A 25,054-nucleotide genomic window follows, 5' to 3' on the forward strand; every position below is an offset into this window, starting at 1 on the left:
GAAATTGAACTGGAGTATTCCTTAAGTCAACGCTGGAAATTCTGCTAATTTCCCCTTTACTCTGTGAATTACATATTGTGTATAATATAGTGTTTGTTTTTTTGAGATCTTAAAATAAACCTCAAATACCCATGGAAAGTATGAGAAGCACAAAAAATTAAGTGCCAGGAGAGCTATATTTCCTGAGTTATTCTGCTCTGACTACTTTGCATGTCAAGATGTTGGAAGGATATTGAGATGTGGTTTCAAAACCACATGGGACAAGGAGAACGCAGGGAGTGCTGGCAGGTAGCGTCTGAAGGCAGAAGGCAGCTACATGGATTAGCTGAGAGATGGGAAAGGGAGGGTATAATGCATCTATCTGGGCTAAAATTATCCTGCAACCACATCCTGTCTTAGCTCCATGAGAATACTTCTTTATGGCAGCATGGCCATCTGAAGCAACAGGAACTTCCTAAAAGGTTCGAGAGAGCCAAAGATATATTGTACTGCCAGATCTGTGTAAACTGATGCTAACTTAGTTACTATTACAAGATACATGACATATTTAATGCTACTTTCCAATAAGCACTCCATTCCTGCCTCCTGAGTCTTTCCAAACCGTGAATATGTTTCAAATCATGCATGGTCTGACTACAAGGGCTGCTGGTGACTAGACAAGCAGTGGAGAGGAAATCTGGAGAACTTGCTGATCTGTTCATTTGAGGAAGAAGTAAGCACTTACAGAACATTGATAAAGGAAGCAAAGGGACACAAGGAGAACACTATGGCCAGCAGACTTACAGACAAGAAGAAATTGTTTAAATCTATTAGGAACAAAACAAATAATAAAAGAATCATAAGAATGGTACTGGGCCATTACTAGATGGTAGTGGTAAAATTATCAATAATAATACACAAAAGAAGACACGTTCAATAGATATCTCTATTCTGTATTTGGGGGAAAAACAGGTAATGTATGTGACATTACACACCATATTTTTCATAGAAATATGGTTATGATATGAATATGGCCTAACTAAGATATATTTTATGCAAGATGGGTCTTGTAAGGTATCATTGGAAAGGTTATGATTTACTGAATGTGATTATCCAATTTGTATGCATGTATCATTTCTGTATCTAAAGCTATGTATGTAACAATTACAACTGTGTGTGTATTTGGGAGACACCCACCAGACAACAGGCCATCAGCTTTGATGGGCCATTAGGAAGAAACAATCTTTATAGATACAAATATACTATACTTTAAAGATACTAATCTCTCTCCTTCCTGAGAGGCGTCCTGGGATGTAGCTGTGACACTACTAGGTCAGATGGTCCTGTCACCTGGTACTAAACATTATTTTGGACTTCTAGTGATTTTCCACCAAAAGGAGGGGGAGGTCAAGACTGGGAAACAAAAGATTCCTGCCTTATGTAAATCTTATTTAAGGCTGGAGAGTAAGGCAAACAGGACTCTTCTCCATTCCTTCCTGCCCAAGAAGAAAGTCTACTGAAAGTACCTGAAGAGAGAAAGGAACTGAGCTGTGGGAAAGGCAAGGGCTGAGTCCAGACTGAGACAGAGGAGTATAGTCTGTAAAGAGAAATAACTGGAACGCTGAGCTAGAAACTATGCATCCTGCCTAATTCAACATTTAGGATGAGAAATTACATTTTGTAACCTGTTTCTTTAGTGAATCAAGCTTAGTTTGCGTGTTTTGTTTTATTTGCTTAGTAATCTGCTTTGCTCTGTTTGTTATCCCTTATGATCATTTAAAATGTACCTTTTATTGTTAATAACTTTATTTTTTGTTTATAACATAACCCAGTTTATGCAATCCATATCTGGGGGGGGGGACACACAACAAGCTGTGCATATCTCTCTTCACATTGAGGGAGAGGACGAATTTTTATCAGCTTGTGCTGTGCAGATCTTTCTATACAGCGCAACACAATATTATCTGGGGTTTACCTCTCCACAGTGGGTGTGCATGTGAGTGCTGGGTGGATCCTCTCACACAGATCTGACTGTAGTCTGTGTCTGCAGCTGGCTGTGGTCTTGCCTGGGTGTGTGCTGGAAAGGAGCTTGAGAGCCTGGCACAGCAACCCAGTGCAAGGGAAATCCAGGCTGGCAGGGCCGGAGGGCTGAGTGGGACCCAAGCATATCAAGTGACATCCCAGAAGGTGGGGTCCAATCCGTCACAATGTAGTCATATATAACAACACTTTCTATTCCGCTAGTTTCTTAGGAGGATGATAAACTGCAGTTACTAAAGTTAGACATTTCTAAATCAGCAGGTCCAGATACCTTGCATCCAAGAGTTTTAAAAGAGGTGGGTGAGAAGCTTGCTGGACTGTTAATGCTGGTTTTCAATAAGTCTGGGAACACCACAAAAGTTCCAGAAAACCGGAAGAAAGTTAATGTTGTGCCAAGGATAAACAGGATTACCCAGGTAATTATAGGCTGTCAGTCTGACAGCAATCCCAGGCAAGATAATGGAGCAGCTGATACAGGACTTGATTAATAAAGAATTAAAGGAGGATAATATAATTAATGCCAATCAACATGGGTTTATGGAAAATAAATCATGTCAAACTAACTTGATATATATTTTATGAGATTACTACCTTTATCAGCCAAAGTTGTAGTGTTGATGTACTATACCTAGACTTCAGTGAGGCATTTGACTTGGTACCACATGACATTTTGATTAACAAACTAGAAGATATAAAATTAACATGGCACATACTGTATGGATTAAAAGCTGGCTAACTGATAGGACTCAAAATGTAATTGTAAACAGGGAATCATCATTGAAAAGGTGCATTTCTAATGGGATTCTACAGGGATCAGTTCTTGGCCCTACATTATTTAATATTTTTATTAATGACCTAGAAGAAACAAAGTCTGCACTGATACAGTTTGCAGATGGCAAAAAAATTGTCAGAAGAGTAAATAATGAAAGGCCAGGTCACTAACACAGAGCAATTTGAATTGCTTGGTAAGCTTGGCTCAAGGAAACAGTATGTATTTTAATATGGCCAAATGTCAGTGTATACATGTAGGAACAAAGAATGTAGGCTATATTTGCACAATGGGGGACTCTATCCTGGGAAGCAATGACTATGAAAAAGATTTGGGGGTCACAGTGGATAATCAGCTGAACATGAACTCCATGCGATGCTGTGGCCAAAAGCACAAACAGGGAATCTCGAGTAGGAGTATTTGGCAATGGTGCGACCATTACTAGAATACAGTGTTCCACTTTGGCTGTCCACAATTCAAGAAGGATGTTGATAAATTCGAGAGGGTTCAGAGAAGAGCCACAAGAATGGTTAAAGGATTAGAAAACGTACCTTATGGTGACAGACTCAAAGAGCTCAATCTACTTAGTTTAACAAAGAGATGGTCAAGGAGTGACTACTTTACAGTCTAAGTAACTACATAGGGAATGAATATTCAATAATGGGCTCTTTAATCTGCAACGTGATCCAATGGATGGAAGTTGAAGCTAGACAAATTCAGACTGGAAATAAGGAGTATATTTTTAATAGTGAGAGTAATTAACCATTAGAACAATTTACAAAGGATTGTGGTCGATTCTCCATCACTGGCAATTTTCCAATCAACTTTGGATGTTTTTCTAGAAGATACACTTTAAGAATTATTTAGGGGAAGTTCTATGGCCTGTATTATATAGGAGGTCAGACTAGATGATCACAATAGTCCCTTCTGGCCTTGGAATCTATGAATCTTCTCTCTGAACTACAAAAAATTAATTATGATAATTAGATTATATTGTAGCATGACTTCTATGCATGTAAAGAGATGCCACTATGCGTTACAACCAAAGAAATAGAATAAGATTTAGATTCATGGGGATTTGATTACTTTTCCACTTGGCCTGTGTTATAAGGAGGTCAGACTAGATGATCATAATGGTCCCTTCTGGCCTTAATCTGAGAATCTATGTTTTAGATTGTAGCATACTTTGTCTAGTCTGTTCTGAATCTAAAATCTTCAGTTGCCAGCATTCCCAGTGCTTCTCTAGCTCAGTCTTTATAAACACAAGGGCTCAAGTCTCCATAAAATATTAAAAACAAAACATCTTTACATTTTGCTGTAAAGATCTACCATGTAATTTACTTTTAATTCACTCAACATTGCAACTATTTAACATGAGGAAAGCAGCATAAATTCTGCTCCAGAAAACCCGGGCTTTGCATCAAAAAGGAAAACTAGAAACAACACTGGCCCCCTGCTGTGCAAACCTCTTATTCGCATTTCAAAGAGGTGGCACTGTTTTTTGGATATCTTCCTTTACCACCAGTGCTGAGTCCTCTTCTGCCTCATATATAACTTTCATCCTTGAAGCCCAGTGAAATGTTTCTTAATTTTAAGTCACATATTACTTGTTTGTGATAAGTGCAGTATTTTTTTTTTTGTCAGTAAGCCAACTGGACTTAGAAATGTTAATCTTCTTAGTATGCAGGATGCTTTATTCTCTAAAATAAATTATGTAAATATTTGTAACCACTGTAATCTATTTCAGCTGTGACAACAGCACAATCTGATAAACACAGCATAGTTCCCAGAGATCAATAGAAGTCTGTAAATATTACAAGCAATAAAACATATCCTATTACAGAGGGCTGAGCTTTGACTAAAATGAAAGACTTGCAAAGGAAACTTGTAGGTACAATAGGATTCCAGTGGCTTGTTCACGAGGGATACAATGTCAAATTCTGAGAAGGTAAGGCAAGAGGCATTAGGGAGACTATACATACCCATCTGCATGGTACTGCGAGTCTGGCTGACCATTTGCTGGGTTGAATACCTCATGCAGTTATTCATCTGAGGAGACGCTGTTTGTTGTTGGGGATGTGTCTGAGGTGCAGTGATTGGAACAACAGGTCTGACAGCAGTGGCCGTGTTTGTAAGACTTGCACCTCCTGGGTGAACAGCTCCTGGGGGTCCTTTTATTGTCTGAGCCCCGCCTGCTAAGCTATTCCTGGGCTGGCCACCTCCTATAGGCACTCTAAAGAGAAAGGAAGTATAATGTGAAAACTCTGTTAAGACATAGTTACTCGTATACTGCAGTGATTGCCATAAACTACCAGAAGTCCCCTGAAGCGGGACATGATACAAATTAAGGTATTAAAATAAAATGAAGTTTAAGGGTAAGTATTCTATTTTGTTTATATTTCCCAGAAAAATATGTATTTTGGTGGAATTTTGCACCTTCTCCCCTGCTCCCCACACGGGGGATCGCTCAAGTTTGAATGTTCAGCACAAGATACAAATGATATAAGAACAGAAAGATCATCTTTTTTTCTCCATGAACTTGTTTGAAACCCAGAATTCCTGCTTCAATTTATTTTAATAGACATCTACATATTACCAACCAAATCCAGAAGAAACGGACGTCGTCAAAATGCTGTTTTGTACAGCATGGCTATGTTTGCAGGTGGCAATGGAAAAATAATTAAAATGAGCAGTGAAGATACTAATGTAGGGCCTGAGCTCCATGTAAATGTATGTGGAATAAAAGATGGGCAGCACCAGATCCCTACAGTATGCCTGTTGAATCAGAATGGTGATGTTCGGGTTTGGACTAGCAGCCTCAAAAACAGCTGGTTTGGTTGGCTTTGGATTTTCACATGAACCATTCACCCAGTTCTAATTCAAAAGAATGATAAGTGAGCCCAGAGGCTAGGTGAGCTCAACTGACCTTACTGGAAGGGAGATCTGTTTAATAAGCAAACAAACAAGCAAACAACCAACCCCCCTACAAAACCCAGCCCTAGCAGCTCACCTGCATTGTACACATTTTCTTTCTCTTACCTGCTTGGCCCTGGAAACCCTTTGATTATCCATGTTGTCTGGGCAAGCAGAGAGGAGAAGATGCAGGGCCAAGACTGTTTCTTTATGCAGCTAGCTCATCAGAGCCCTGTTCCCCTGCTGACCAAGGTCTACACCAGGGGTTCTCAACCTTTTTCTTCTAAGGTCCCCCTCAACATGCTATAAAAGCTCCAGGGCCCAGTGGGGGAGGGAGGAGACTCGGGACTCCGGGCATGGGTGGGCCCTTGGGCATAGACATACTTTGGGCCAGCAGGGCTTGGGCCAGCTCCGCGCAGTAGGATCCAGGGAGGCAGCGCCACCTCCGCCCTCTGACTCCCCTCAGCAGACCACCTGTCTGCGCCATGTGTGGTGGGGTTCAGCACCAAAAGTTTGAAAACCACTCAGGGTACAGAGAGGGGGTAGCTAGGAGCTGTGTGCGGGAGGGAGGGTAATGCAGGGTGGAGGGAGGGGTCGCTAGGGGCTGTGTGAGGGCAGGGGGTAGCTCAGGGTGCAGGCAGGGGGTAGCTGGGGCTGTGTGCAGGCGGTGGGGGAGGGGGTAGCTCAGGATGCAGGGAGGGGAGTAGCTAGGGGCTGTGCACCAGGAGGGCTCCCCTATGGTCACTGGTCCCCAAGGGCTCTGCCAGCCACAGAGTTCGGTCCCCCTGCCTGGGTGGCTCTTACTAGCTGCGTGAGCTGAGGAGCAGCAGCCACAACCCCGGGCACCAACAGCAGGCGAGGGAATGACGAGGTCGCCTGCTCCATGGTACCAGCCAGAGCAGCAGCTGCCCGCACTGACCGACTCTGGCTTCCCCCTTCTGACCTGGCCAAGGGGTGGGGCCTCGGGGCGGGTAGAGGAGGAAGTGTGGGGGTGTGTGGAGCTCCCTTGGACTGCTCTGGCACTGCAGGGAGGGGGGCCAACTAGCGTTCGGCGCTTCATTGGCCCCACGGCGGGGGGTGCCGGGGCTCCCAGCTTCACGCCAAAGCTCCCGGCTTCAGCCCTGTGGTGGAGGGCACCAGGGCTTGGGATTTCAGCCCCAGGGCCAGGGGGCGCCTGGGCTCGGGCTTGGGGTTCCTGCCACAGGGTCCCACGGCCCCCCTGAAAGGGCTCGAAGGCCGCAGACCCCCAGTTGAGAACCGCTGGTCTACACTACAGACTTACACCAGTATAACTACATCGCTCAGGGGTGTGAAAATCTATACCCCTGAGCAATGTAGTTGTATCAACCTAACCCCGGGTGTAGAAACCGCTATGTCAACATAGCTACCGCCTCTCGCGGAAGCGTATTAACTACGCTGACAGAAGAAGTTCTCCCATCCGCATAGTAAAGCGAAGCTGCAGCTTTTTAAGTGTAGACTTGCCCCAAGTCTCATTCTTTCCCTCCCACTGACCTAGTAACTGCAGTCAGAAGGGGTGAAAATACTGTACAGATGCCAGCTCTCTATTTGCTCTTACATGTATAGTGTGTTCTTCTCCACTAGCCAAGTGCCTGCCCCCTACTTCCCAGCAGTGTTGTGAAACCGAGCAAATGGCTTTGGTGCTATTCTGTTCTCATTGCCCTCCCTTGTCCACCTCACTGCATTGAGCTCCACAAGAGGAGGAGACAGAAGAGGGTAAAGGGCAGAACATGAGGACATGATACAGGAGGATGGGGAGAGAACTATTTGGGCTGGAGAAAATGAAGGGGCGACATTGCAGGAAATCAGACCAGGGGAGAGGAGATAATGGAGGGGAGCTAAGACTAGGCTGTAGGAGGCTGGATGGGTGAGAGGCCTTTAGAGAGAGAAATAGTTTAAGCGTAATAGGACAGAGAGAGGGGAAAGGAAGAGAGGGAGGGGAAACACTGAACATACGAATTAGACAGAGTGAAAGGCCAAACCAGAGAAGAAGATATTAAGTCCTAAAGAAAGAGAGTGAAGGGGGAAAACAATTACAAAGGAATAAGTCTGAGGGAAAGCATGGACACACACACTAACGAGAGGATGCAAGATGTTACAGTCAAAAAATGTGAAGACAGGAAGATAAACAAGAGAAGAAAGAAAAATAATAGAAACAGATTCCTACATTTTTTCACTTTGTATAAAGTTTGCCTATTTATGTTGTTTTGAATCCATCTTCATGGTGGTATAACTGGGTTTCTTTTAAACTGGAAAATCTTGAACATTTCCCCCACCTTCCAGACAGGGAAGAGGTGACACTGTCTAGGGTCCTTGCCCCCTTTGGGTGCTATGTGTCACCCTCAATGACATTGTGAAAGGTGGACAAGTAGGAAATGAGATTCAGAGAGAACTGGCTAAATCACCTGCAATAGGCTTGATTCACCAATATAGCAACATTCACGTCTCTGCGCTCACAAGCAGAGATGCAACCCTGGTGGTTTAATAACACTGCTGGGGAATCCCTTAGGAACCCTCCAGCAGAGGGAGCCTGAGAGATACTTGAAATTAGTACATTTCCTGGATACCCTGTCCCTGTTCCCAACTGTCCGTGCACAGCCCTCCACCCCGCCCCCTAGCATGCTCCTTTGTTTTGCTGGTTGAAGGAAAGGAAAACGGGTAAATCAAAGACTGTGACAAATGGGAGAGTTTGTTTATTATAGTATTTTTCTTGCTGTTTTCACTTAAGGTACTGCATATGTGAACAGACTGTTTTAATTACACGTTCATTTCTAATGGATCATAAAATTAATCATAGAACTCATGTGGTGCAGAAAGCATTTTTGCCTTTTAGCACTTTTCAGTGTCTTATTCTAGCTATGACATGCTGCATTTAGCAAAGTCTTGCTGATCCGGATCACCAATACCACAGCATGAACCTTTTACTTGTTAAGAGCTAAAGAGTCAAGTACCGCAGGCAGCCAAGTTGCTGTATAAAAATCAGATAAAGAAATTTAGATTAATGAATAATTCAGGCATTACAAAGCTATAGCGTTAATTCTTTTGGCACTGAAATGCAACCTTAGAATGTCAACTAGACTACAGGTGGGGCAAAGTGAAAACAATGTTACAGTTATTCAGAGAGTCGAACCAATATTTATTTTGTTTTGGTTCAGGTTCCGATTCAGTTGCAGTCAGTGTGTTGGGTTCAATTCTGGTTCAAGTCATCAGAAAAAACCCAAACAATGGTTCAGTTATCAGTTTGAACCTATTTGAATCAAATATCAATGTTAGTGGAAGTAAATTCAAAAAAGAGAGTTGAAACTTAAAATTGAAACTATTTTGATTTTTGACCATATATCTTCAACTTCAAGAGTTTTCCTAGTGTTTTTGTGTTGTCAAATAAACACAATTTTTTTTATGAACAATTTGTTTGAGCAAACTAAAATAACATCTTCTAATATTTGCTGTGTCATATTGGACTTCTGCGGTGAAAGGATACATTTGAGTTTGGGGCCTCAAGTGGGGCAACTGGTGGGAGGAAATGCCCCAGATACTGGAGATGGGTCAGAGGAGGCCTGCCTAAGGTGCAGAAGGGTTGGGAGCCACTACATTTTTCCTTGGGTTTGAAGAGTTATTGTTAACTTCTGGGACCAGGGAGGATTCCACCTGATTCCTCCCCAGGGCAGTCTCAGAGATCTGTCTCTGGGGCCCCCTGCTGCCTCATGTGGTAAGCAGGCTGCTCCTAAACTTCCTCTCTCCCTTCCTACACTTGTGGGCTGGCCTTCGTCGATTCTCATTATCATGTCATTCTCTTCTCATTACAGTAGAACCTCAGAGTTACAAATATCAGCATTATGAACTGACCAGTCAACCACACACCTCGTTTGGAACTGGAAGTACACAATCAGGCAGCAGCAGAGACAAAACAAAGACAAACAAACAAACCAAACAAATACCGTACAGTACTGTGTTGAATGTAAACTACTAAAAAAATAAAGGGAAAGCAGCATTTTTCTTCTGCATAGTAAAGTTTCAAAGCTGTATTAAGTCAATGTTCAGCTGTAAACTTTTGAAAGAACTACAATAACGTTTTGTTCAGAATTTTGAACATTTCAGAATTACAAACAACCTCATTTCCGAGGTGTTTGTAACTCTGAGGCAGAGGTGGATTACAGGTTTCTGGGACCCTGGGCCAGAGCAAGTGGGGGCCCTCCCCACCCATTCTGCCTGCAGTTCCCTCCATCCCCCCCAGTGCTCCTGCTGGGGAGCTGGATCAGGGCATGGGGGCTTCCCCCGCCCACCCAGCTAGGGTGACCAGATGTCCCGATTTTATAGGGACAGTCCCGATTTTTGGAGCTTTTTCTTACATAGGCTCCTATTACACCCCACCCCCGTCCTGATTTTTCACGCTTGCTGTCTGGTCACCCTACGCCCAGCGCTCCTCCGGGATTGGGGCACGCGGGCTTCCCCTGCCTACCCAGTGCTCCTGCTGGGAAGTGGGGTCGGGGCGTGGGGGCTTGCTGTGGGCAGGCGGAGCAAGTCGGGGCATGCCCATTTTTCCAGGGGTCACCTGGGCACAGGCCCCGTTGGCCCAGTGGCTAATCCACCACTGCTGTGAGGTTCTACTATATACTGGGGCAGGCCTTTCTAGCACCAATCACATGAATATTTATTTTGTTGTCTTGTTTTATAATGAAAATATGGTCACAGTAGTTTTTTTAGAATATTGAGCTTAAAAATGCTGAACCTTTAACCAGTAGCCCAATTTTTTTTTCAGTTCAGTTCCAAATCAGGTAAGTAAGTTGGATAAAATTATGGTTTCGGTTCGGTTCTGGTTCAAGTAAAAATACCAGTTCGAAATGGTTCTCTGGTTTGGTTTTCGTTTGACTCCCTTCATTTATTATGTTTTTCTTTACAATTTATGCTTGTCTTTAGTTTTGTCTATACCATACACTGTCTATTGCAGTAAACTAGGGAGGGATCAAATCTGAAACCAGTTACCTAGACCCTTTCCCTCAAGTTTCCGAGTTTTCTATAAAATGCTGTCAGAAACAGCCTTTGTTTTGGCTTTGCCAAACAAAACGCTGACCAATGAAATTTTGCAAAATCCAAAACTGTGTTTCTTCTCACTCCGTTCTATTTCTGATACACAGGTGGCTGAAACAGGACTAATTTTATCAAACTTACTTTCCACCTCTGAACTTTGGGGGTTTCTGATAAAATTGAACCTCTATTCAAATGACTCTGCAGTTTTGGTTTTACAAAACCAAAATACAAATGATGAGGTGTTGAAAAACAAACTACAATCTCTCCTTATTTTTCTCATCTCTATTGTAAAACTCCTTTAGTTCCTTTTTTTGGATATGGACTCCATAGCTCATTGGTTCTTTAAAATAATGGGGTAGGCAATCCAGATAAACTGTAAATGTAGTAATTTAAAACAATTAATAATGTCTCTTGAAAATGTGAGTGATTCTAAAACCAAAATCAGCAAACCAAGATACCTAAGATGGTAATGGTAGAAAATTGCCATTAATAAAGCTTTTGGGGAAGAGTGTGCAATTTAAAACTAAATCTACCCATTTTTAATTTTTCTGTAGAAGTAGGAACTCCTGCCCTCCTCTCTGTACATCCCTGCTCCTATGCAGAGCTACCTAATAACCTCTGGCCAATGGTCCTCACCTGGAAACAGGAGTCACGTAGTTGCCTGGAAAGACTCCAGACATTCCCGTTCTCAGAGATGTCCCCTTGAACCAGCCATCCTGACACTTCTCAATGACCCGATACATTTCGCCTTTACGCAGCTCCAGCTCATCATTCTTCTGAGGCTTGTATGCATACAGAGCTAAGTAGCTGCAGGGAGAAGTTACACACATGCTGAGTGTATAGATGATGCCAAAACAAGTGATGTTAAGGTTCTTATTTCAGTCTAACAGTGCAGGAAAGCCCTGTGACACACATGCTGCTCAGAAACAATGACTAAAGAGGGGACATAATTAAGGTATACATAATAATGAATGGCACAGAGCTGGCTGATCAAATACTGCTATTCATCCTCGCTCAGAATATGAGAACAAAGGGGATTGTTTATTTTATTATAAGGCAGAACTTTAAAACTGACACACAGAAATACTTTCTCACACAATGCACAATTAGCCAGCCGAACTCACTGCCACAAAGTAGCACTGAAGCCAAGACTTTAGCAGGTTTCATAAAAGGATTACATATACATATGGGTAGCAAGAATGTCCAGAGTTACAATATTAAGTATTTTTAAAAAGTCAAATGTCTGGAGAGGATATAAATTTGTATGGTTCAGAGCACGATCCAGCCTCTAACTTTGGGGATTAGGAAGAAACTTTTCTTACAAGCAGATTATTTCACAAATGCTTGCTATAGGGCTTCTTCATCTTGTATTACCCATTGCCAGAAACAGGATACTGGTCCAATATGAGAATTCCTACATTTCTGTGTGTGTGGATAAGATGATACTCTTTTAACAACGGTCTTAGGGCCAAACCATGGCATCCTTACTCAGGCAAAACTCCCATTAAAATCAATGGGAGTTTCTCCACAGCAAGGACTCAGAGTTGACCCTATGTTTTTTGTATGCAGTATGCATATAACCTTAGTCTTTATCTCAATATGCACAACTTAATCTTGATCTCAATAGCCATAACTTTTTATACATTTAATTATACTTTTATTTATTCCCTTTGTTTATGATCTTTCCTTTCATCTCTCTTTTGTTCTTGCTTCATTACTTCAGGGACATGACTCATGCTATGAAATACTACAACTTATAGCTGCTAAAATTAGTCCCAGTGTTTGGAGAGATGCTTGCTGAAAATTCAGAATGATTGCTTGTACTTTGGGGGATAGCTAGGAAGCCTGTTAAGGAAAAAACAACAAGAACAACCACCCCACAGCACCTTCTATCTTATAACAATCAAGTTTTTTGACACTATCCCCTTGCCACCAATACAAAAGGAGATTTCCAACCATCCCTGTTTATGATTGCTCATTCCTGAGTGTTGTTTTGAAGGCAGTACGGAAGGACTAGAACAAATGGGTAAATGCTGTGAAAACTGCATTTACCCTACAAAATGTAGCAGAATATCCTCATATTGAGGAAAGGTTAGAAGGGGTTCAGTGCATACCTAGTAGCAGAGAAACAAAGAAATAATGAAAACTATAACCATAGTGATTGTAGACCTGCAACCAATAAAAATGATGCTTGGCTTTTTACTTCTGCTCTTTAGGAAATATAATTGAAGAATAAATCCTATTAGTTTTTCCTATTTTATTCCTTTATGTTACCAGTAGATTTTTCTTTTTCTTTTGCAGCCAGTAAATAAACAACAGTAATGAGTAGAATACAAAATATTTGATAACAGCTCCTCTGGGCATGCTTAGGTTGATGTACTTGGCTCCGTTTACCATGTGCATGTGATATAATTATATTTCATTAGTCAGACAGGAGAAACCATTCTGCATATTTTTTGTTCAGTTTGTATAATGAGGTAGCAATGATCAGCTCTATTGGTGCTCACCTGACAGAAAACACGAGGCTGCATATGAACTGAAGAACACTGAAATGCATCTGCCTGACATGAAACAGTGCTACATGCTTCAGTGCTCATCCCTCATCACAGTGCTCTGTTAGGATACAATGGAGAGTGTGGAGGCTGCACAACTTGGGACCAAGAAGCATGGCTCGCCTCTGATTAGTACTTGTTTGGGCCTAATTCAGAGGTCATGTGTAAAGTGGTGGTACAACTTAGTCTAAATTAGACAGTCTTAGACCTACTTACCCTTTTTATCCAGCACTTGAGTCGTGCTGGAATGTTCCGGAAAGCACTGATGCCAAAAGCTAGCAGGATTCATAAAGGGATTACACATACACATGGACAGCAAGAATGTCTGGAGTTACAGTAGTAAGTGTTTTTTAAAAAAACCCAGTGTTTGGAAGGGATATAAATTCTCATGTCAGAGAGCATGTGCAAGCCTGGTTCTGGTACTACTGATAACTATCCCTGCACCTCCAGCCAGTGATTCAACCTGTCCTAAAGTATTCTTGTTCTTGAAATCATGTATTCTGGAACTTTTTTTTTTTTAAGAACTTGAGCACTGATTTTATCAATATGTAAGGGAATCTTCCCTTGCAGAGCAGAACTCCACCAGGGCCCTAAGCATCTGAAAAGGTAGGAGAAGTATTTGCCTCAATATGTATCATCACATTAATATCACACAGGCTCCACAGAGTGACTGCAGAGTAACAATACGATTCTCTCATCAGAATCTCAGAACAATGAATGATGTTTTGTATCCTCTAAGCTTTAGTACTCGTTGTGGCAGAATGGGTTTACTAAGGGCTAGTTTTCATGGTTTTGAATGTCCTATTCCGTTTAAAGTAGATCTGTCATCTCATTTTACATGTTTGCGTGTGTGAATTTCAGCTACTCTTTTAGGGCATTATGCACACAAACATATGTATGTTAAGGTTCAGTTGGGTTTTCATATATTTTATTAGAAGAAGGGGTTCAGTAGTTTAATGACATAGGTACCCAATATATTCACTGGCCTAGAAGAGAATTATTATAATGGATCCTATTGCTCCTATACCCTATCTAATCAACCTACTGTTCTTCCACCCAGTATTTATACACTCACGATATTCTTGCACTTAAAATGTTCCATTTGATGTCTTTGGTTATTGTACTGAAGAATGTGATTGGACTACTTTTTATGGTTAGGCACAGTTCATCTGAATGATGATTGACTCAGTTGTTCCAATGTATGGGAGTTGGCCTTCCTAAAGCCTTTAATTTAAGGGAGCAGGCTTTCTCTAGCAGATAGGCACTCCATTTGCTTTGCAATGATTCAGATAGCTGTAATAAATATCCTGTAAGCTAAAAAAAGGACTATGTAAAGAAAGGTGACCTGGCCTTTCACTGTTCATTTTTCAATTTCAGCGGAAGGTTTGAGATTGAGATAACTGTATTCAAAGAGCTACTGCTATGAGAACTACTCTTTCAAATAATTAAAAAAAAAAAAAAATCAAAACCACAAGTGATTTGCAAAATGCCTGAGTGTGATTAAGATGAACTGGCTACTTACATATTGAGGGGGAGCTGGACCTTTGTCGGTGTTCCCTGATCTCCAATTATTGCACTTGTTCTGGGTCCAGCCACTGTAGCTGTTCCAATTGAGGAGGAGTCCTGAAAACATACAAATAAGATACACAAGAAGTGAAATACATCATTTCCTAAAACAGAGGGTAAAATACATCCTTTGTGAGTTTCCAAGCAAAGCCTATTTCTCAGATTTGCCACCTTACTGATATTGTATGACAACATGCGCTTTTAGCCTCAGAAATTCCAAGAATACATTTCAGGCACAAGGGACAGTAGCTTATTAATAGCATTTCCACAGGCATGTCAGAATAGTTCAGCTGTAACTTGCATATGAACCCTAAAACATTTAGAAAGCAAATCCACTTGGCTAGTTTATAAAACCAGTTCAATATTTATGTCCCCTGAAATGGTGTCTACTTTGATAAGAACATTTTTTTTTACTAGCTCATTTTCTTTTCCGTAATACTTTGGTTAATTATTCATATATTTTTTGAAAAATAGATAATTTTCACTCACAGATGTGATCATATTTGAATATTGCTTTTTATGGTCAGGAACCTTTATCTCCTTAAAGAACGGAGACAGATGGCAGTGCAAATGAAAACAGGGGCGTCAGTGTGGCTGTGTATATATAGAACTGGACTAGGATTCAAGAGACTTTGGTTCTATTCCTTGCTCTGTCACTAGCCTGCTGGGTGACCCTAGGCAAGCCAGCTCTGTGCCTCAGTTTTGCCATCTGTAAAATGGGGATAATGATACTGGCCTCCTGTAACAGAGTGCTCTGAACCAGCACTATGGTCACTGTAAGTCAAATTAGTTTTCCCAGAGATGGGCCTGACTGAGGGAAGCTGGGGCTAATTACTAGATAAGTATGAGCTGGGGGAGCCAAGGAGCTAGTTAACCCATTAACTGGAAGAGTTGAAAGGTGCCCAGGAAGGAAGTGCAAGAAAAGGGAATGAGAGAGAGTGGGAGAGGCTAACAGGGCAAGGATAAAGGGAGTTCTTTCTCCGGCAAAATGTTTGCATGCCACTGTAAACAGAGTTGCTGCACAGGACTGTGAAGGGATGGTAGATGAGATAACACAACAAACCAGAGGTGTTAGAGACAATTGTACGAGAAGACAGGAGCACAGGGCTATGCCTGTGACACCTCCTTTGTTAAGTGCTTTGAGATCTACTGAGGAAAAGTGCTCTATGAGAGGTAGGTATTATTTTAACTGGAAAGTTCACAGCCCTAAAGTTGTATGGAGGTAGATCAACTTTTGACACTACAGCGTGTTCAAGATACCTCACGATGAAGGGGGTCTTACAAAAGCGGGGTCTCTCAAACTACTGCACACTGTACCCTGTAATGGACCTGGAATCTGTATAAATCTAGTAACTACATTTTTAACTTCAATAAAGGCCTAACCCTGAGAGTTGCTGAGCGCCCACAATGCTAATTGAAGCAAAAGCTGTGATCCCTCAGCACCTTTCCGGATCAAAAAGCATCACCAAACTAAAATTCAGGCAACTCTAAGGTCCAAAGAACCAAATATTGAAGCATTAACATCTGTGAAATACACCATACGGACTGATTCTGAGTTCACATTGAAGTCATTTGAAACCATGGGTGCATATCTGTGGGAAGAATTTGGCTGTGTACTTTTAGAGGCTGCCAAGATATATGGAGATTACTTACTGGTTCTTCGAGATGTGTGGTCCCTCTTTGTACTCCACACATGGGTACACATGTGCAGCAGGCGTCATGTGTCTGTTGGCCTGCACCTGCGCCATAGATCAACTTGTGCCCCCGACCCAGGGTATGAGAGTCAGTGCGGGTTGAAGCCTCTCCCACAATCCCACAGGATCCAAAGCAGAGGGAGGAGGGCAGGGAGTGGAATACAGATAAGACCACACATTTCAAAGTTATAGTAAGTAACCTCCATTTCTTCTTCGAGTGACGTGTATTCCACATGTGGGTGATTGACAAGCAGTGCTCAGATTGGAGGTGGGTGTGAGGAAGCTGGTAGCAAAGATATCTACAATACTGCAGAGCCCACTGCTACATCCATAGCCGAGACATGAACTAAACCAGGGGTAGGCAACCTACGGTACACGTGCCGAAGGCGGCACACAAGCTGATTTTCAGTGGCACTCACACTGCCCGGGTCCTGGCCACTGGTTCGGGGGGCTCTGCGTTTTAATTTAATTTTAAATGAAGCTTCTTAAACATTTTAAAAACCTTATTTACTTTACATACAATAGTTTAGTTATATATTATAGACTTATAGAAAGAGACCTTCTAAAAACGTTAAAATGTATTACTGGCACGCGAAATCTTAAATTAGAGTGAATAAATGAAGACTCGGCACATCACTTCTGAAACGTTGCCGACCCCTGAACTAAACCATAGTGCGTCAGGAACGTGTGGATAGAACTCCAGGTGTCTGCCTTGCACATGTCCTGCAGCAGAACATCATATAGGGATGCCGTGGAGATAGCTTATATTCGTGTGGAGTGAGCTATGACTCCACCATCCCCAGGGAAGAGATTTTTGCTACTTATAGTACTCAAGAATGCATCCCAAGAGCCACTTAGAAATCCTCTGGGAGGACATGGCTTGACCGCGAGATCTCTCTCTCTCACTCTATCACTGTTGCGATATAAAGTCTTGGTGATTTTCTAATAGGTTTGGTTCTTTGCAGGTAGAACACCAGGGCATGCCGAACACTGAAGGAGTGAAGTCTCTTGTCTTCAGTGGAAGTGTGGGGTTTCGGGAAAAATACAGCTAAGTGCATACTTTGATTGATGTGAAATTTAGAAACAATCTTGGGGAGGAACTTGAGGCGTAGTTGAAGATAAATCTTTTCTTTGTGAAAAACTGTTTACAAAAGGTCTGCCATAATGATTCCAAGCTCGCTGACCTTCCTGGCCGAAGTGATAGACACTAAGAATGCCACCTTTATGGACAGATAGGTCATGGAACATGTTGCCATAGGTTCAAAAGATGGACCTGTGAGCATCGACAGGATGAGAGTAAGGTCCCATTGAGATGTAGGTTTGATCACCGGTGGGAAAATCCTCACTAGGCCTTTCATAAACCGTTCAATAGCTGGATGAGTAAAGTGGGCCATGAGGTAAAGTGAGCCCGGATTGGGGTGCTTGATTTCCACCGCTCCTGGATTAAGAGATTCGGGAATGGGCAGATCCTGACTGGGGGGCTCGGAAGCAGAGGTGAAAGTGGGCTGGTACGGGCCGTTACGGCGTAGCAGTAAGAAAGTAACTGCTGGTACGGGCTGGTACACAGCTGATGTTAAAGCGCTGCTGCGGCAGGGCTTTAAGGACTGTACCAGCAAGGCTACCAAGGGGGGGAGGGGGACAAAAGGGGCAGCTGCCCCAGGGCCCAGAGATTTAAAAGGGCCTGGGGCTCCCGGCTGCCGCTGCTGCAGCAGCAGCGGGAGCCCCAGTCCCTTTAAATTGCCACTGGAACCCAGGGCTGCACAAGCTGGGCAGCGCTAAAGGACTGGCTGGGGGAGGCTGGCCCCCAGCCCCGTCCATAGGCCCGGGAAGTAGGGGTGCGGGGGGTGCTGCAGCACCCTCAGGCTTTGCGCCCAGCGTGGCCCCCCGCTGTGGTCCTGTCTGCCAGCCTATGAACATAAGAACATATGAACGGCCGTACTGGGTCAGACCAAAGATCCATCTAGCCTAGTATCCTGTCTACCGACAGTGGCCAATGCCAGGTGCCCCAGAGGGAGTGAACCTAACAGGTAATGATCAAGTGATCTCTCTCCTGCCATCCATCTCCATCCTCTGACAAACAGAGTCTAGGGACACCATTCCTTACCCATAGTGGCTAATAGCCATTAATGGACTTAACCTCCATGAATTTATCCAGTTCTTTTTTAAATGCTGTTACAGTCCTAGCCTTCACAACCTCCTCAGGTAAGGAGTTCCACAAATTGACTGTGTGCTGTGTGAAGAAGAACTTCCTTTTATTTGTTTTAAACCTGCTGCCTATTAATTTAATTTGGTGACCTCTAGTTCTTGTATTATGGGAATAAGTAAATAACTTTTCCTTATCCACTTTCTCCACATCACTCATAATTTTATATACCTCTATCATCTCCCCCCTTAGTCTCCTCTTTTCCAAGCTGTAAAGTCCTAGCTTCTTTAATCTCTCCTCATATGGGACCCTCTCCAAACCCCTAATCAATTTAGTTGCCCTTCTCTGAACCTTTTCTAGTGCCAGGATATCTTTTTTGAGATGAGGAGACCACATCTGTACGCAGTATTCAAGATGTGGGCGTACCATCGATTTAGATAAGGTCAATAATATATTCTCCATCTTATTCTCTATCCCCTTTTTAATGATTCCTAACATCCTGTTTGCTTTTTTGACCGCCTCTGCACACTGCATGGACATCTTCAGAGAACTATCCAAGATGACTCCAAGATCTTTTTCCTGATTTGTTGTAGCTAAATTAGCCCCCATCATATTGTATGTACAGTTGGGGTTATTTTTTCCAATGTGCATTACTTTACATTTATCCACATTAAATTTCATTTGCCATTTTGTTGCCCAATCACTTAGTTTTGTGAGATCTTTTTGAAGTTCTTCACAGTCTGCTTTGGTCTTAACTATCTTGAGCAGTTCAGTATCATCTGCAAACTTTGCCACCTCACTTTTTACCCCTTTCTCTAGATCATTTATGAATAAGTTGAATAGGATTGGTCCTAGGACTGACCCTTGGGGAACACCACTAGTTACCCCTCTCCATTCTGAGAATTTACCATTAATTCCTACCCTTTGTTCCCTGTCTTTTAACCAGTTCTCAATCCACGAAAGGACTTTCCCTTTTATCCCATGACAACTTAATTTACGTAAGAGCCTTTGGTGAGGGACCTTGTCAAAGGCTTTCTGGAAATCTAAGTACACTATGTCCACTGGATCCCCCTTGTCCACATGTTTGTTGACCCCTTCAAAGAACTCTAATATATTAGTAAGACACGATTTCCCTTTAGAGAAACCATGTTGACTTTTGCCCAACAAGCTCTTGCATACTACCCTGTGAGTGTACCTCAAACTAACCTAGAGGAACTGCCTCTCCCGACACAGAGAGTTCAGTCTCCATGCCTTTCTGCCAGGTCTGACAACAAGGGAGAAAAACTAGAGCCAATTGTGGTTGTTCAGTGCGCCAAAAACTAATGCATTTTCTTCTGTGTTTGTTCTTTAATGGCCTTAGTTTAGGACAAAGTCTTGTGTACACCTTGCCGGTGGTTTAATGTTAGAGCAAGTGCAAGTCTGTCTTGTGATGACAAGAGAGTGTCTTGGTAGTTCTGGTAGTGTAGAGTTTTGTGAGTCTGTTTCAGTATCTACTGGTTACTTGTCTGCCTATGATCCTTCTGTGTACTGCTGATCAAGCCTCAGCAAAGAGTATATATTATCCCCTGCATCCAGGTTTTTGTCTGGCACACGCAGTGGATGACTGTATTTGCAGTTTCAGTAAAATATATGTCCATCGACTGCTGCCTGATATAAAGGAAGATTTATCTTTACTTGGAAGGAAGCTACATGGGTTGGACAAGTGCATGATTTGTTCTGAGGAAATAATTTGATCCTCTCAGGATCTCCCAATTGTAGTTCTGGGCGGTTTTTATCTTCTCAGTTGTAGCAGGCTTTGGCTTTTGCATGTCTGTCTTCTTTTTTGTTCATAACTCCTTCTATTCCTGGTTGTTGGGGCTATAGGCACCAAAGTATGCATGAGTCTTGACATCAAGCGTTGTACCAGGCTGCTGTGAATGCCTTCTGGGAGGGGCTTCTCCATTTAAGAATGGCCTGCCATATATTTTCTTTGCTTTTGCAGCTCTCTTTTAAAAAGTCTTAGCAATTTTTACGGCCAATTCAGCTTTGCTCTTTGACTGGCTGTGGTATGATAATGATGTCATGTGACTAAATTCCCATTTTGGATAAATTGCACAAACTCACTGCAAGTGAACTTGGGTCCATTGTCTGAAGCTATACAGTTTAGGATACCATGAAATGCTTCATTGCGTTGCCTATGATGGCTGCTGAGGTAGTGTCTGCCAGTTCATCCAATTTCCAGAAGGCTGAATAGTAGTCTACAGTAATGAGCTAGTTTGTATGGTTTGCTATGAAATGGCCCATTCCTACTTGGCTTCAAGGACTGTTGGGAATGCTATTTATTTTCATTGTCTCTTTTTCCTGATTGGCCTGCATTTCCCCACATGTATCACAACTCCACACCAGGTCTCGGATATTCTCTGATATCATGTTTGGCCAGTACATGGCATCTTCGGCTTTCCAGAGACATGCTGCTATTCCAGAATGTTTCCAATGACCCCATACATAATCACACTATAATGCCCCCCTATTGGGAAGCTATTTATTGAAATAGTGGTAGTAGTGTTCTGATCTGGAGGCTGCTCCTAGAAACTGGATTGAGATCACTAACCCATACCAAAACTGATAGGCCACTAAACAGCCTGAAGATGACTAGCGCCCTATACTGTCTTTAAACTAGCAATCTAGAAGTAAGGGACTTCCTTTCCTATAACCAATCCCCTGAGCCAAATAATGCCCCATGTTTGCTGTATTTAACAAAAAGCTGTGAAATAGCAAATAGTTATTTTCTTTTAAATGACAGCTGATTCTTCTGAAGTAATGTACAGCTGGCCAGCAGATTAGAAAAGAGACTGCACAACTGGGTGCTGAAGAACATCTTCTGATGCTGCACACCTGTGGGTGGCTCATTGTGCTCTGTTAGTAGCACCCTCTGTGCTATTGTAGGTCTAAACTCTGAAAAATAGTAGAAAGACTGTAATGAGAAAGATCCACACAAACAGAGAGAGGCTGAGCAAAGGAATTCTCAGTCACAGCACATGGTTCAAGGCCTTCTCACCCATGTAGACATGTTGTGCTTGGTTAATCTGGGGAACTGGAGTAGAGGGACAGCTGACATTGCTGAGTTTGGCTCTTGGGTTTCCATGTGGGCAGATCCAATGGCCCCCACACGCCCACCTTTCTTCTGCACCCCAGTGCAATGTACAGACAGGGCTGGACTGGGACATAGGTACTATAGGCCATGCCTAGGAGCTCGGACTCCTGGAGTTGTGGGATGATGTCACCATTTCAGTTTTCATTAGAAAACAAAACACATTTCTAGCTCTTGTGGTTGCACAGAAAACCTTGAAAACATAAAGCAAGTGTAACCAGTGCAGAGATACCTACCTGACTCTGCAGACAGCCTGAAACAACAGTTCGGAGGTGTGTGAACTGTCCCTTTCATGTTCATGGGCTATGAAATCTGAAAGCCACTGGTCTGGTCAATCCCCTGCTGACACCACTGCAGAAGTTGAATGTATGTAGCCCTCGCAGCTGCTACCCCTTTACAGCTATGCTCTGCTAGTGTCAGCAGGGGCACCCACACCAAGTCCCATTTCCTCAGCCTGCAAGAAGTGCAAAAAAGGAGAAGTGGGGCCATGGACAAGGAAGGGGGTTCCATGTGCAAGTGTGGCTGGGGTCTCGGATTGCCTTAATCCAACTCTGATGACAGAGGAATCCTTTGTGGCAAGGGAATGAACAGTCACATAGACTAATGGGTTTCAGAGTAAACTAATACTGAAGGGCTGACAAGCCTACAGAGACCAGGAAATTAAAAGTAAAGACCATCAATCAGGGCAGAAACTTCATCCCAAACCCATTTTCCTGGTGCTTTCCCTTCCACTCCCTTCCAACAGCGTGACAGCTGGCAGGCAAGTTTTCCATCCTGAATTCTCTTTTCTCTGTCTTTTTTATGTTTAAGTCAGATCTTCGCTATTACTTTAATGCCATTTTTGATGGTTACATTTTAAAAGACTTTATGCCTTCAGGGAATAAGAGAGTCTCTTGGTGGGACATGAGAATTATGAAGACAGTGATAAAACTAGGGACAGAGTACAGAAGTTTTGCAAGTTGCAGCCTTTGCAGAAAAATATGTTATCGTCAATAAAATCACCAACCAGAAATCTTGATTCTGACTTCAAAGCAAATCCAGCACAGTCTCACCGCAGGGCATTTGCCACATTCATTAATTCAAAGGAAAATGTCTTTTAATGTTTTGAATGCATATTTACATCTTATTTCCAAGGGTTTTTTTTATTACTGTATAATAAGGGAGAAACACTCAGATATTCAACACACACATTAATACACCATCCTCCTGAAATATTCCAGCTAGAAAACAGGCTAATGGTCCTTGAGATTCATGCTACTCATTTCTCTAATTCACTGACTCCATAAAACAATGACTCTGGCAATCACTGTAGGCCTTAATGTTCCTAGAAATAATGCACTTAATAATAATGCACTTGATGCACGGCAGTGCTACTCACTATTGACGAAAAGTGTTCTAGCAAGATCAAGTGGCCTCATGAAATGTTAATTACCAAAGTGGGAGCTAAAAGGGTGTTACCAGTTCCAGAAAAAGACTTTCTTTTATAATGGTATAGGTGTAAAAACAAACATACACAAATAATTACAGCCGCAGCTGGGCAAATGCCACCTACTGCCTGTCTTCTACAAATACTGTAGCTCAGGGGTGGGCAAACTTTTTGGCCCAAGGGCCACATCTGGGTATGGAAATTGTATGGTGGGCCATGAATGCTCACGAAATTGAAGGTTGGGGTGTGGGAGGTTGAGAGGGCTCCAGCTGGAGGTGCGGGCTGTGGAGTGGGGCCAGAAATGAGTTCAGGGTGTGGGAGGGGGCTCTGGGCTGGGGCAGGGGGTTGTGGTATGGGGGGGTGAGGGCTCTGGCTGGGGGTGTGGGCTCTGGGGTGGGGCTGGGGATGAGGGGTTGAGGGTGCAGGAGGATACTCCGGGCTGGGACCGAGGGGTTCAGAGGGTGGGAGGGGGATCAGGGCTGGGGTAGGGTGTTGGGGCACAGGAGAGGGTCAGGGGTGCAGGCTCCTGGCGGCGCTTACCTCAAATAGCTCCTGGAAGCAGCGGCATGTCGCCTGTAGCAAGGTGGTCATCCACTCCTGCCTGCAAAGGCTTAAAACAGCCCTGGGAGAGGGCTGTGGTAGGGGAAAAGCTGGGCTGATTGGGAGGAAGCAGGCTCAGCTGGGGCCACGCCCCAATCAGGGCCCAGCTGGCCCTATAAAGGCTTGAGCCAGGAGCTCAAGCAGACAGTCTCTCTCTGAGCGCAGAGAGAGAAGGGCCTGGCTGCAGGGGCTAGAGACAGGGTACCTGAGTGGAGCAGGGCTGGGAAAAGGCAGAGGAGCTGGGATGGCTCCAGCCTGGAAAGCCCCAGGCTGTGGCCTAGCATTAGGTCAACAGGTACTGGGGGTTGCAGAGGGCAGCCCAGGGGTAGGCAAAGGCAGCAGGTCCAAACCCAACCTTGCCTGTGATGAGTGGCGTATACTGCAGTCTGCCCCAGGGAGCGGGGGCTAGATGGTGACTGGCAGTAGCCTTACACTGAGGCGAGGTGGGGTTAGTGGGTGGGGGTTCCCCTGGGTGGGGAGACCCAGAGTGTGGGGGCACTGCCAGGGGGGCAGCAACCTGGAGAAAGGGGCACCAGGGTCCTGGGAGGGACATGGGGGCCAGTGGCAAGGCGGATCACCAGCCTGTAGAGGGTGCTCCAGAGCTGGGATGAGCTAATTCCCAGAAGAGACCAGCAGGAGGCGCCGCAGGGGCGAGTCCGCACCCTTACATCCCCCCTCCGGCTCCTACACAGTGGCGTGGTCAGGTGGCTCTGCACGCTGCCCTGTCTGTAGGCGTCACCCCTGCAGCTCCCATTGACCACAGTTCCTGGCCAATGGGAGCTGCGGGGGCAGTGCTTGGGGCAGGGGCAGCGTGTAGAGCCCCCTGGCTGCCCCTGTGCATAGGAGCCAGAGTGGGGACATGCTGCTGCTGCTTCCGGGAGCCACGTGGAGCCATAGCATGCCCGGAGCAGGGTAAGCCCCCAACCCTGCTCCCCGGTGGGAGCTCAAGGGCCAGATTAAAATGTCTGAAGGGCCGGATGCGGCCTCCGGGCCGTAGTTTGCCCACCCCTGCTGTAGCTGATCTTATTTAATTGTCATTTACTTAGTGCCTGATGTAGCCCACAAATTACAGACTTCTGAGGCACTTAAGCCCCCAAAGGCAGTGCATGGGTGGCAGTACGGCTGAGCACTAGGTCAGCCTATTCTAGCACCAAGTTGGCTTTGGTTCAAAATGGGACAAGCCCTTTTCCCCCCTC

At 43.8% G+C, this 25,054-nt stretch overlaps 1 protein-coding gene across 1 annotated transcript in view; it reads right to left on the reverse strand.

Annotated features, from left to right (window-relative positions):
• The window catches only part of SH3RF3 (SH3 domain containing ring finger 3), a 380,992-nt gene that overhangs the window by 46,204 nt on the left and 309,734 nt on the right, over positions 1-25,054 (reverse strand). Inside the window, exons 5-7 of the mRNA XM_024224390.3 lie at positions 14,822-14,922; positions 11,384-11,554; positions 4,771-5,021 (exon numbers count right to left, since the gene is read on the reverse strand). Coding sequence (XP_024080158.2) covers positions 4,771-5,021; positions 11,384-11,554; positions 14,822-14,922 — 523 coding nt within the window. The remainder of the gene's footprint in view (positions 1-4,770; positions 5,022-11,383; positions 11,555-14,821; positions 14,923-25,054) is intronic.

Source organism: Terrapene carolina, unplaced genomic scaffold (genome assembly GCF_002925995.2).
Source record: "Terrapene carolina triunguis isolate 2854851 unplaced genomic scaffold, T_m_triunguis-2.0 Scaffold21, whole genome shotgun sequence".
Lineage (NCBI taxonomy): Eukaryota > Metazoa > Chordata > Testudines > Emydidae > Terrapene > Terrapene triunguis.